General features: G+C 42.7%; 1 protein-coding gene across 1 annotated transcript; it reads right to left on the minus strand.

Moving 5' to 3' along the window:
* Window positions 1–1078: 1078 nt before the first annotated feature.
* On the minus strand, window positions 1079–8098 carry ube2v1 (ubiquitin-conjugating enzyme E2 variant 1). Its single transcript, XM_055911035.1, has 4 exons — window positions 7994–8098; window positions 5004–5152; window positions 4091–4216; window positions 1079–2348 (listed from the first exon to the last, which is right to left on the minus strand). Exons 1-4 carry the CDS (start codon window positions 8013–8015, stop codon window positions 2202–2204), a joined length of 444 nt encoding a protein of 147 aa, XP_055767010.1. The 5' UTR covers window positions 8016–8098; the 3' UTR covers window positions 1079–2201.
* Window positions 8099–8642: the final 544 nt, after the last annotated feature.

The following is an 8642-nucleotide window of genomic DNA, read 5'->3' on the forward strand; positions in this document are numbered from 1 at the left end:
ATGCTGCTATCCCCTCAAAACCACCCCAGTCACGTGACTCTCTTTGTCCTGTCTCCACGTCCGCCTTGCAGGAGAGCAGCAGCCACAAGAGGCACAGCTGTTGAATAGGGACCAGTGGTCTGCTTCCCATAGAGCTGCTGCACCTTGTAAGTCACTCTATCAAGATGGATGAGAACAATCCCCATTTTCTGAGCAGACGTGTTTCCTGCTCAGGGATGACGGCTTACTTCCTAAATGAGTCCCCCCCATGTTTTCCTTTCTATCCAGGGTGGGTGGCCTGATTTAATGCTGCTTCACACTATCTGGCTTCAAGAATGGAAAAATATCCAGCAGAATCAGATCAGCAGAGCCATCCTAATATCATGAAAATCTGCATGACACTACAAAGTCTTTGCGTCAAGCGAAGTTTCACATGACAGAAAATGTTGGAATTTGTAGAATATCCTGAGATTTGTTTGCAAGGTATCAGCAAATTTTTTGGTAACACTATAGGGATCACATTAGGCACACATTTTGTTGTATTAATTAGGGATTAGTATAAGATATGGAAAGAAACTGAATAAGTACAGTAAATGGTTAATACCCAATGAAAGGCTAAGCTATTATGTGACTCAACACTAAAGTGTTAACATTTGTTATAGTTATAAGGTGATGTTTTGAAGTGAACTTCTTTCTAAACATCAAGAGCAGGGAAACCCTATACTTTAGTAGTATACGCTTCCATTCTCTAGCGTAAAATTTCTATAAAACTTGGTTAGCAGTTCAGAATTAGGATATGGTGATGCAAATTCCATAGAAGACCTTTTAGGTATCCATAGGATTGGGTTAATATAATTTGAATTAACTACCTTTTAAATCAGAATGGATACCACTTTGGCATCGTAACAATTTGCATTAGTGTAGTGCAGGAACATTCTAAAGCATGTGATACACTAAAACAAAAAAAAGCACTTATTTTGAATTCAGGTCAAACATGCAGTTTGTTAAGAGTAGACCCAATGCTATCACTCCATGGTGCGGGTTTGACTGAACGCCGCCCTTACCAAAAATGGATTGAGAATCAAAAGACAAACACATGCAAAAGTAACGAGGTTTAATTCAAATAAAACCATGCACAGGTCACCTTCACCCAGATTCACACCCGTTATGAAATAAACAACTAAAGCCATACATTGCATTCAGTGAGCCCACTGTATGCGATGACCTCTATGAATAAACAGGTCAACCCTAAAGACAAAACAAAAAATCATTCTCCACATAGGAGGCCACAGTAATGTGGTGAACCTGAAAAAAGGTGCAAAGCACAAAAGATGAGCATTTCAAACCCCATGTACTTTAAGAGAAATCAAGAGAACCTTTTATTCCCCCCAATCCCATGTACCGTACACGTGCCAAGGCCGATAAATTCACATATTCGGGATCAAAAAGCTGGTTACTCAGTTTGAGACCAACGCTATCCTGAAAACCTTTTATTTTTTTTAAGGGGGGGGGGGGGCAATGTTTATTTCTTAGTTTTCTGAAACACACTGGCAGGACTATGCTGTAGATCCCAAGCCACTGCTCCTGACATGTCCAACTGGGGGAGCAGAATCCTTGCAGCAAAATTAAGAGCCGAACAGTGAAAACCTTATCGGCCACATTGCAGTGGGGGCACAGGTCTATTTTTCTTTTGCGGAGCAGCAAGTCATCTTGATTTCCACCCTTGTTATACCTACAGTACAAAGTAAATGCCACCATCCTTGGTTAAAGAACCCAGCACACACATAAGATAGGTACACTCAATAAGATCATTTATGTTATTTTACAATCTGGATGTAGAACACAAAGATAAAAAAAAACAAGATGAAGTAATTTGTATCAATGTCTGGTCTGCACAGTGGTGAGCATTGGGTGTCAGGGTAGGGAATGGGTGGAGTCCACCTGTGCAACCATCTCTCTGTCCAACGAGAAGGTCTCGAGAGACAAAGTGGCCATGACTTAGGACAAAAAGGGAAGGGGCCTGGCAAAAAGAGCTTACGCGAGAACAGAGGTTTCAAGAGTCTCTGAAAAATAAGAGGGGTACATGTACGCTGTATGTGCGGATGTGTGCATGTGAGGAATCGTTGAATCATTGTGTGCATCTTTTGAATGTGTATATTTATTTGTGTGTTGGATGGAGGGATAGTAAAGGAGAGTTGGGATAGCAGGGCTGGTCAGGGGACTCAGTTGCTGAATAGCTGGCCTTCGGGTGGCTGGGGGAGCTTCATGTTCTCTTTGCACATCATGAGCCGCCGGAGCTCCTGCAGCACCACACGGATGCTGTACGAGTTCTGCCACTTGGCCAGTGCCGCCACTGCCCGCGTGTCCACCTGAGAATGGGAGGTTACATACATGTGAGACTCAAAACTTACAAACACAGCTAAACTCAGCGAAAAAAGAAACGTCCCCTTTTCAGGAACCTGTCTTTCAAAGATAATTCGTAAAAATCCAAATAATAATAACGTCACAGATCTTCATTGTAAAGGGTAAAGGGTAAAGGGTTTAAACATTGTTTCCCATGCTTGTTCAATGACCCATAAACAATTAATGAACATGCACCTGTGGAACGGTTGTTTATACACTAACAGCTTAGACAATTAAGGTCACAGTTATGAAAACTTAGGACACTAAAGAGGCCTTTCTACTGACTCTGAAAAACACCAAAAGAAAGACGCCCAGGGTCCCTGCTCATCTGCATGAATGTGCCTTAGGCATGCTGCAAGGATGCATGCAGATGTGGCCAGGGTAATAAATAAACAGAACACGTGCAACACCCGCACAGGATCGGTACATCACACCTGCAGGACAGGTACAGGATGGCAACAACTGCCCGAGTTACACCAGGAACGCACAATCCCTCAATCAGTGCTCAGACTGTCCGCAATAGGCTGAGAAAGGCTGGACTGAGGGCTTGTAGGCCTGTTGTAAGGCAGGTCCTCACCAGACATCACCGGCAACAACGTCATCTATGGGCACAAACCCACCGTCGCTGGACTAGACAGGACTGGCAAAAAGTGCTCTTCTCTGACAAGTCGCTGTTGTCTCACCAGGGGTGATGGTCGGATTCGCGTTTATCGTCGAAGGAATGAGCGTTACACCAAGGCCTGTACTCTGGAGCGGGATCGATTTGGAGGTGGAGGGTCCGTCATGGTCTGGGGCGGTGTGTCACAGCATCATCGGACTGAGCTTGTTATCATTGCAGGCAATCAACGCTGTGCGTTACAGGGAAGACATCCTCCTCCCTCATGTGGTACCCTTCCTGCAGGCTCATCCTGACATGACCCTCCAGCATGACAATGCCACCAGCCATACTGCTCGTTCTGTGCGTGATTTCTTGCAAGACAGGAATGTCAGTGTTCTGCCATGGCCAGCGAAGAGCCCGGATCTCAATCCCATTGAGCACGTTTGGGACCTGTTGGGTCGGAGGATGAGGGCTAGGGCCATTCCCCCCAGAAATGTCTGGGAACTTGCAGGTGCCTTGGTGGAAGAGTGGGGTAACATCTCACAGCAAGAACTGGCAAATCTGGTGCAGTCCACAAGGAGGAGATGCACTGCAGTACTTAGTGTCTGGTGTGGCCTGACTGTTACTTTTTATTTTGACACCCACCTTTGTTCAGGGACACATTATTCCATTTCTGTTAGTCGCATGTCTGTGGAACTTGTTCAGTTTATGTCTCCGTTGTTGAATCTTGTTATGTTCATACAAATATTTACACGTTAAGTTTGCGGAAAATAAACACAGTTGACAGTGAGAGGACATTTATTTTTTTCAAAGTTTGGCTCATTTTAAAATGTGGCTGATTGGTGACTTTAGCTGAGACAAAAGTGCCCTCAATTACAAACAATCCTGATTCCTGGACTAAAAACATGTTCAGTTTAAAGTGCGTTTTAGTTCAGGAGTAGAGCAAATCTGGTTCTGGAAAACCAGTCCTGCGTCTGTAGGTAATGAATCAGATGTGCTTCGCTAGCTGTAGGCAGAAGTCTTTCAGACTACACACTCAAATACAAAGGTTTCTTTTGATTTGAGGTAATTGATCCAACCCGAACAGGAAATGTATGACTTGGGACTTACCACACCATTTGAGTTGTGTACGCCATTCAGATTGATCTTGGTCACGAATCGGACAAAAGGGGGAGACTCTGGGTATCTGGGTCCACATTCTACCTTTAGACTGTACATCCTGTTCTCGTAGATTGTCTGGAAGACATCAGAAAAAAGGAAAGATTTAAGTCTTGAAATTGGTTTCAGCTCAAGATAAAGACTGCATGGTCGTGGGTAACTGTCTTGGTTATCATCAGCGGTGCTCTATGATAATAAGCTTGTTGTAGGCCTATGTTTGTGCTGCTGCATATCCGTTTGGCCGTCCCAATAGAATTAGAATGTTCCTATTCCATTTCAATGCTGTCCCACTTATGGTGTGTAGGCTTTGCCTCTACTGGGTGAAAGATGATTTATGCTATGTTTATGCTCACAAGCGACGTCAACAAAAACACATCGTACTTCATAAGCTAGCCATTACCCAAGAACTAGCTACATGTGCATGGTTAAGAGCTGGCCTGCTGTGTCGTGTGCATTCATTTAGCTGTGGCGCCAAACTCATTGCCGCCACTTCAAAAATAAAAACAAGTTTATTTTTTGGGGAACATACTATGTTTGGTAGAAATACTCTCAATAACGTTATGCACATCCACTTTTCTTTGGTAAATAGATCTGTCTTACAACGGTGTTGCTCCCAAGGTTATTTTGCTCGCTGTTCCACTGTCAGCCAAATCTGCCGTTGAGCAAAAACACAGTTCCTCTCTTCCAATGCGCTAAATATGTGTATGTGACCAATAAAATTTGATAGGAATTAAAGAAACCAGGCCGGAGTAAGCAAAGTATTCTATGTGGCGTTGTTTGGTATGCGTTTGAGCCCTCCCACCCTGAGAGGCCCTATGGTGTGTGTGTGTTTGTGGCGTTAGCGTGAGCTAGCTTTTTTTCTTACCCTGGGAGGCCCTATGATCATGCCTGTCCAGCGAGTCAGCATTATGTCCTCATCGTCCTCCAGTCCCCAACTCACCGTCCCGTCTCCAACGCCCTTCTGGCCCTCTTCCAGCTCCTCCAGCAGCCGGAAGTTACGGGGTACTTTGACGCCTTTTTAAACAGAAAAGGTTCAAAGCAGACCCTTTTTTCAACCACACGTGCCTAGTAGCTACTGCACACAAACAAGGGTGCCATGTTTACTCAATTGGTTCTATTGAAATACGTTTTTTTATTTTTTTAAAGTCAACTTTCAATAGTGATGAATTTAAAACACACAACCCTCAGCTAATCAAATACAGTATAGTAGGAGCCATGTAATGTTAAAGGTCCAATGCAGACATTATCTCAATATGAAATCAATTTTGGATAACAATTAAGTACCTTACTGTAAATGTTTTCAATTAAAAATGCTCAAATAGAAACAAAAAACTTGCTTCTTAGCAAAGCACAATTTCTTAAGCAAGAATTTTGCTAGGACTGTTGGAGTGGTCTGAGGAGAAGGGTGCAAATACTTATATTGGTTCACTTTTAAGCTATGACTCCAGTACATATGCAGGAAGTAGGGACGCTCCAGTACAGTAAATGGCAGTAATGCACCATAACATTGGATACCAATCGCCATTAAACCGCACAGAGGAGAAAGGGGGCGACAACAGTAGCTAGGAAACAACAGTAGTGTCCTTTGCCCCCGCCTGTCAGGCACCTTTTTCCGGCAGTTATTTTTAACATCGGCGAGGTCAGGTGTTCGGCAGGCTAGAATGAAAGACAACGTGTGCTAGCTTAGCCAGCTAGTCCTAAGGAGGACTCTGGTACAGAGCAGGCGGGAGCGACACTGTGCTAGCTAACTTTCAAGCTAGCTAGCACAGTGTCAACTGGTCAATCTCCAAGGCATTCCTAGTTGATTAAACATTTCAGTAAAAACCCATTAATAAATATATTTTTCTATTTGTCTCGCGTTGTTGGCGGTAGGTGCACCCAATTCAGCTGCCCTGCGTGCCGGGTAGGCGAAGTGTTCCCATTTTGAACTATTTGAGGTGTCTGAAAGACAAACTGCCTTCCCGACGGGCCGGAGAGCAAATGCACCTATTGGCCTACTGCTTGGCCAATCAAATGACTCAGATTACCTTGTCTGCAGTAACCTAACGTAGCATGCGTAAAATAAATCTTCCTTAAGCGCACAGCAACTAATACAGCACAGAGCTGCTGTTTTTAAGATTGAGTTCATATTTATACTCAGCACTGTCAACACTTAAGTCATAAAATTTGCGTTCTTCCTACTGCCACTCGCATTACAACCAGCACTGCAGCGGCAATGAATGAGTAGGAAATTGTATCGATAGGGCTTGCTTGTATTAAAGGTTTAGGTCTTTTTAAAAATATATAGTAATATTTGACTTTTTGGTCATTGGAGTAAAAACTAGAATTTATGCACGAGGTAGAAACAATGCGGTGGGGCACGAGTTTCCCCATCAGCTTTAAGATGGTGCCTATTTTTTGGTCAGTGTCAGAGGAGGACAGGGAGAGCGGAGGGACGTTGAGGCGGACCCTCAGTCTGCTGCTCTCTCCCTCTGAGACTGACCATCCGATGCAGGCACTATCAGCCCAGTAAAATCAAAATAGCAAATTATTTAACATTTATGGTCACTCAGCTGTGCCTCAAGCAATACAACTGATCCATTACCAGTGCGATCATATAGCCTACCTCAAAGAAGAACAATGCTTTGGCAGGACAATTCAAGTAAAGCCAATATGCGATGATAATGTATTGGGCCTAAACCCCACTGCTACAGTGCTGTTTTTCATTTGTTAATGTTCCATAGGCTTATGTTTAAGTCATGAAAAAAATAAAAAAGGGGAAAAAGCTATAGATCTGCTTGCTTTTTGACTAGGTGATTTTGACTCAAAAAAGGTTGGTGACCACTGTCTTACACTAATAGGGCATTAAAATCATTTTCACAGTATTATACGAACCTGCGTGTGGAAATATATAAAATACAGGAAATCAAGTTGACGGCATTGGGCCTTTAACTAGCTATCCCTTATTAATCACATATTCATGCACCTCAATATGACAAGTGCAATTGCCTGTAGCTATACATTTCTCAAGTTATGGGTGTGTACCACTGGGGTGTAATCGTTAGTCACTAAAACGAGAGTTTATGAGTCAAATTCAGGTAGGTATCTCGGTTTCGTTTGTTTCCGTTTAAGAAACGTTTTGCAACATTATTAGCGTAATGAATAGCCCCTGGTGTGTACCAAGGTTAATGACCAGTTGACAAAACTAGCTAGGTAACTAACGTGAGTTAGCATCAACGTATCCAAAATAGTTAAATACTCAATGCTGATTAAAACGAACATTTCACTCAACTAACCGCTGATAGGAAGTTGGATAAATGTATTCTGAAAGATTCCAGGTATATAGTTAGTTATCTTAGTTATTCTAAACATGTATGCTAGTTAACTAATTATGTTTCTGTCAAACTCGCTTTGCAAATTGTCTTAGTTCAGCTAGTAACGGTTACCCGCTAGTGTCGTTAGCTAGCTAGCTAACGTTAGCTCTGCAGAAACATGACGCTGCAGTTGAATAGGCTACCTAACGTTAGCTAAATGCGCAGATGGCTAAACAACCACAATAAATTCACCAATAGTCAATTATGACGATAACATCGTTTATGGTTTATGGCTGAATCAAGTCATGTTTTAAAAGCACAGGAGTTGGGCGAAAGCAGAAATATACCCGAATAGCCAGCTAAACTAACGTTAGTTAGCGCGCAATACTGGCTGAGCTAACACCCACATTAATCTAACATTAATAAACATGCTGTCTGGGGAAATGTGGAGTCTTTGAGATGAATGGCTCATATTGGAAGGTCAAATAGACCACTATATTAAACGTAAAATACAAGCTTATCAAATGAATATCACAAATGTGTGAACGGGGAATTACTTTACCTGATCCGGCGGCGGCCGCCATTTTTATCGTTCAATAGCGGGGACGCGCACGTTTAAGTGCGTCAATGCAAATCAAGTGTTCTGGGGGTGTAATTCAGTCCGCCGATTCTGTTGCAAAACGTTTCTTAAACGGAACTAAACGTGGCGGGACCTACCTGAATTTGTCCAATAGAAACTCTCGTTTAACAGCTATTTGGCGGAATGAATACACCACTGTTTGAGCATTATTTTTGTGTGGAGTTGACTGTCAAAATAAAACTAAATTCACATTACCACTAAAAACAACCATAAATGACGGATGACGTCACAATTGTCTTAAAGCCTGATGACATCACCATGGTCTGAAAGCCAATTTAGTAATGTGGATATGAATCAGTCTTCATTAGTTACTGACAGGGCTTGTTTCTGCTGGTGCCAAAGGTATTAGATCAGCGTCTCAAATGGCACCCTATACCGTAAACAGTGCACTAGCTTTTACCTATGGGCCCTGGTCAAAAGTTGTGCACGATATAGAGAATAGGACCTCATGACTAGACCTCACCTCCATAACTTGTATCTCTTTTTTTTTGTATGCTGCAAAAAATATTGTAGCTGCAAATGTGTACAAGACAGCCTACAGTTGAAGTCGAAAGTTACATACACCTTAGCC

The sequence above is a fragment of the Salvelinus fontinalis genome, unplaced genomic scaffold (genome assembly GCF_029448725.1).
Source record: "Salvelinus fontinalis isolate EN_2023a unplaced genomic scaffold, ASM2944872v1 scaffold_0043, whole genome shotgun sequence".
Lineage (NCBI taxonomy): Eukaryota > Metazoa > Chordata > Actinopteri > Salmoniformes > Salmonidae > Salvelinus > Salvelinus fontinalis.

Bases quoted from the DNA above. Each gene is read 5' to 3' on its own strand.
- ube2v1 (XM_055911035.1), bottom strand. From the start codon at position 8,015: ATGGCGGCCGCCGCCGGATCAG. The intron at 5,153-7,993 runs GTAAAGTAATTC...CTGTTTAAAAAG, and splicing joins GGCGGCCGCCGCCGGATCAG to GCGTCAAAGTACCCCGTAAC. The intron at 4,217-5,003 runs GTAAGAAAAAAA...GATGTCTTCCAG, and splicing joins TGATCATAGGGCCTCCCAGG to ACAATCTACGAGAACAGGAT.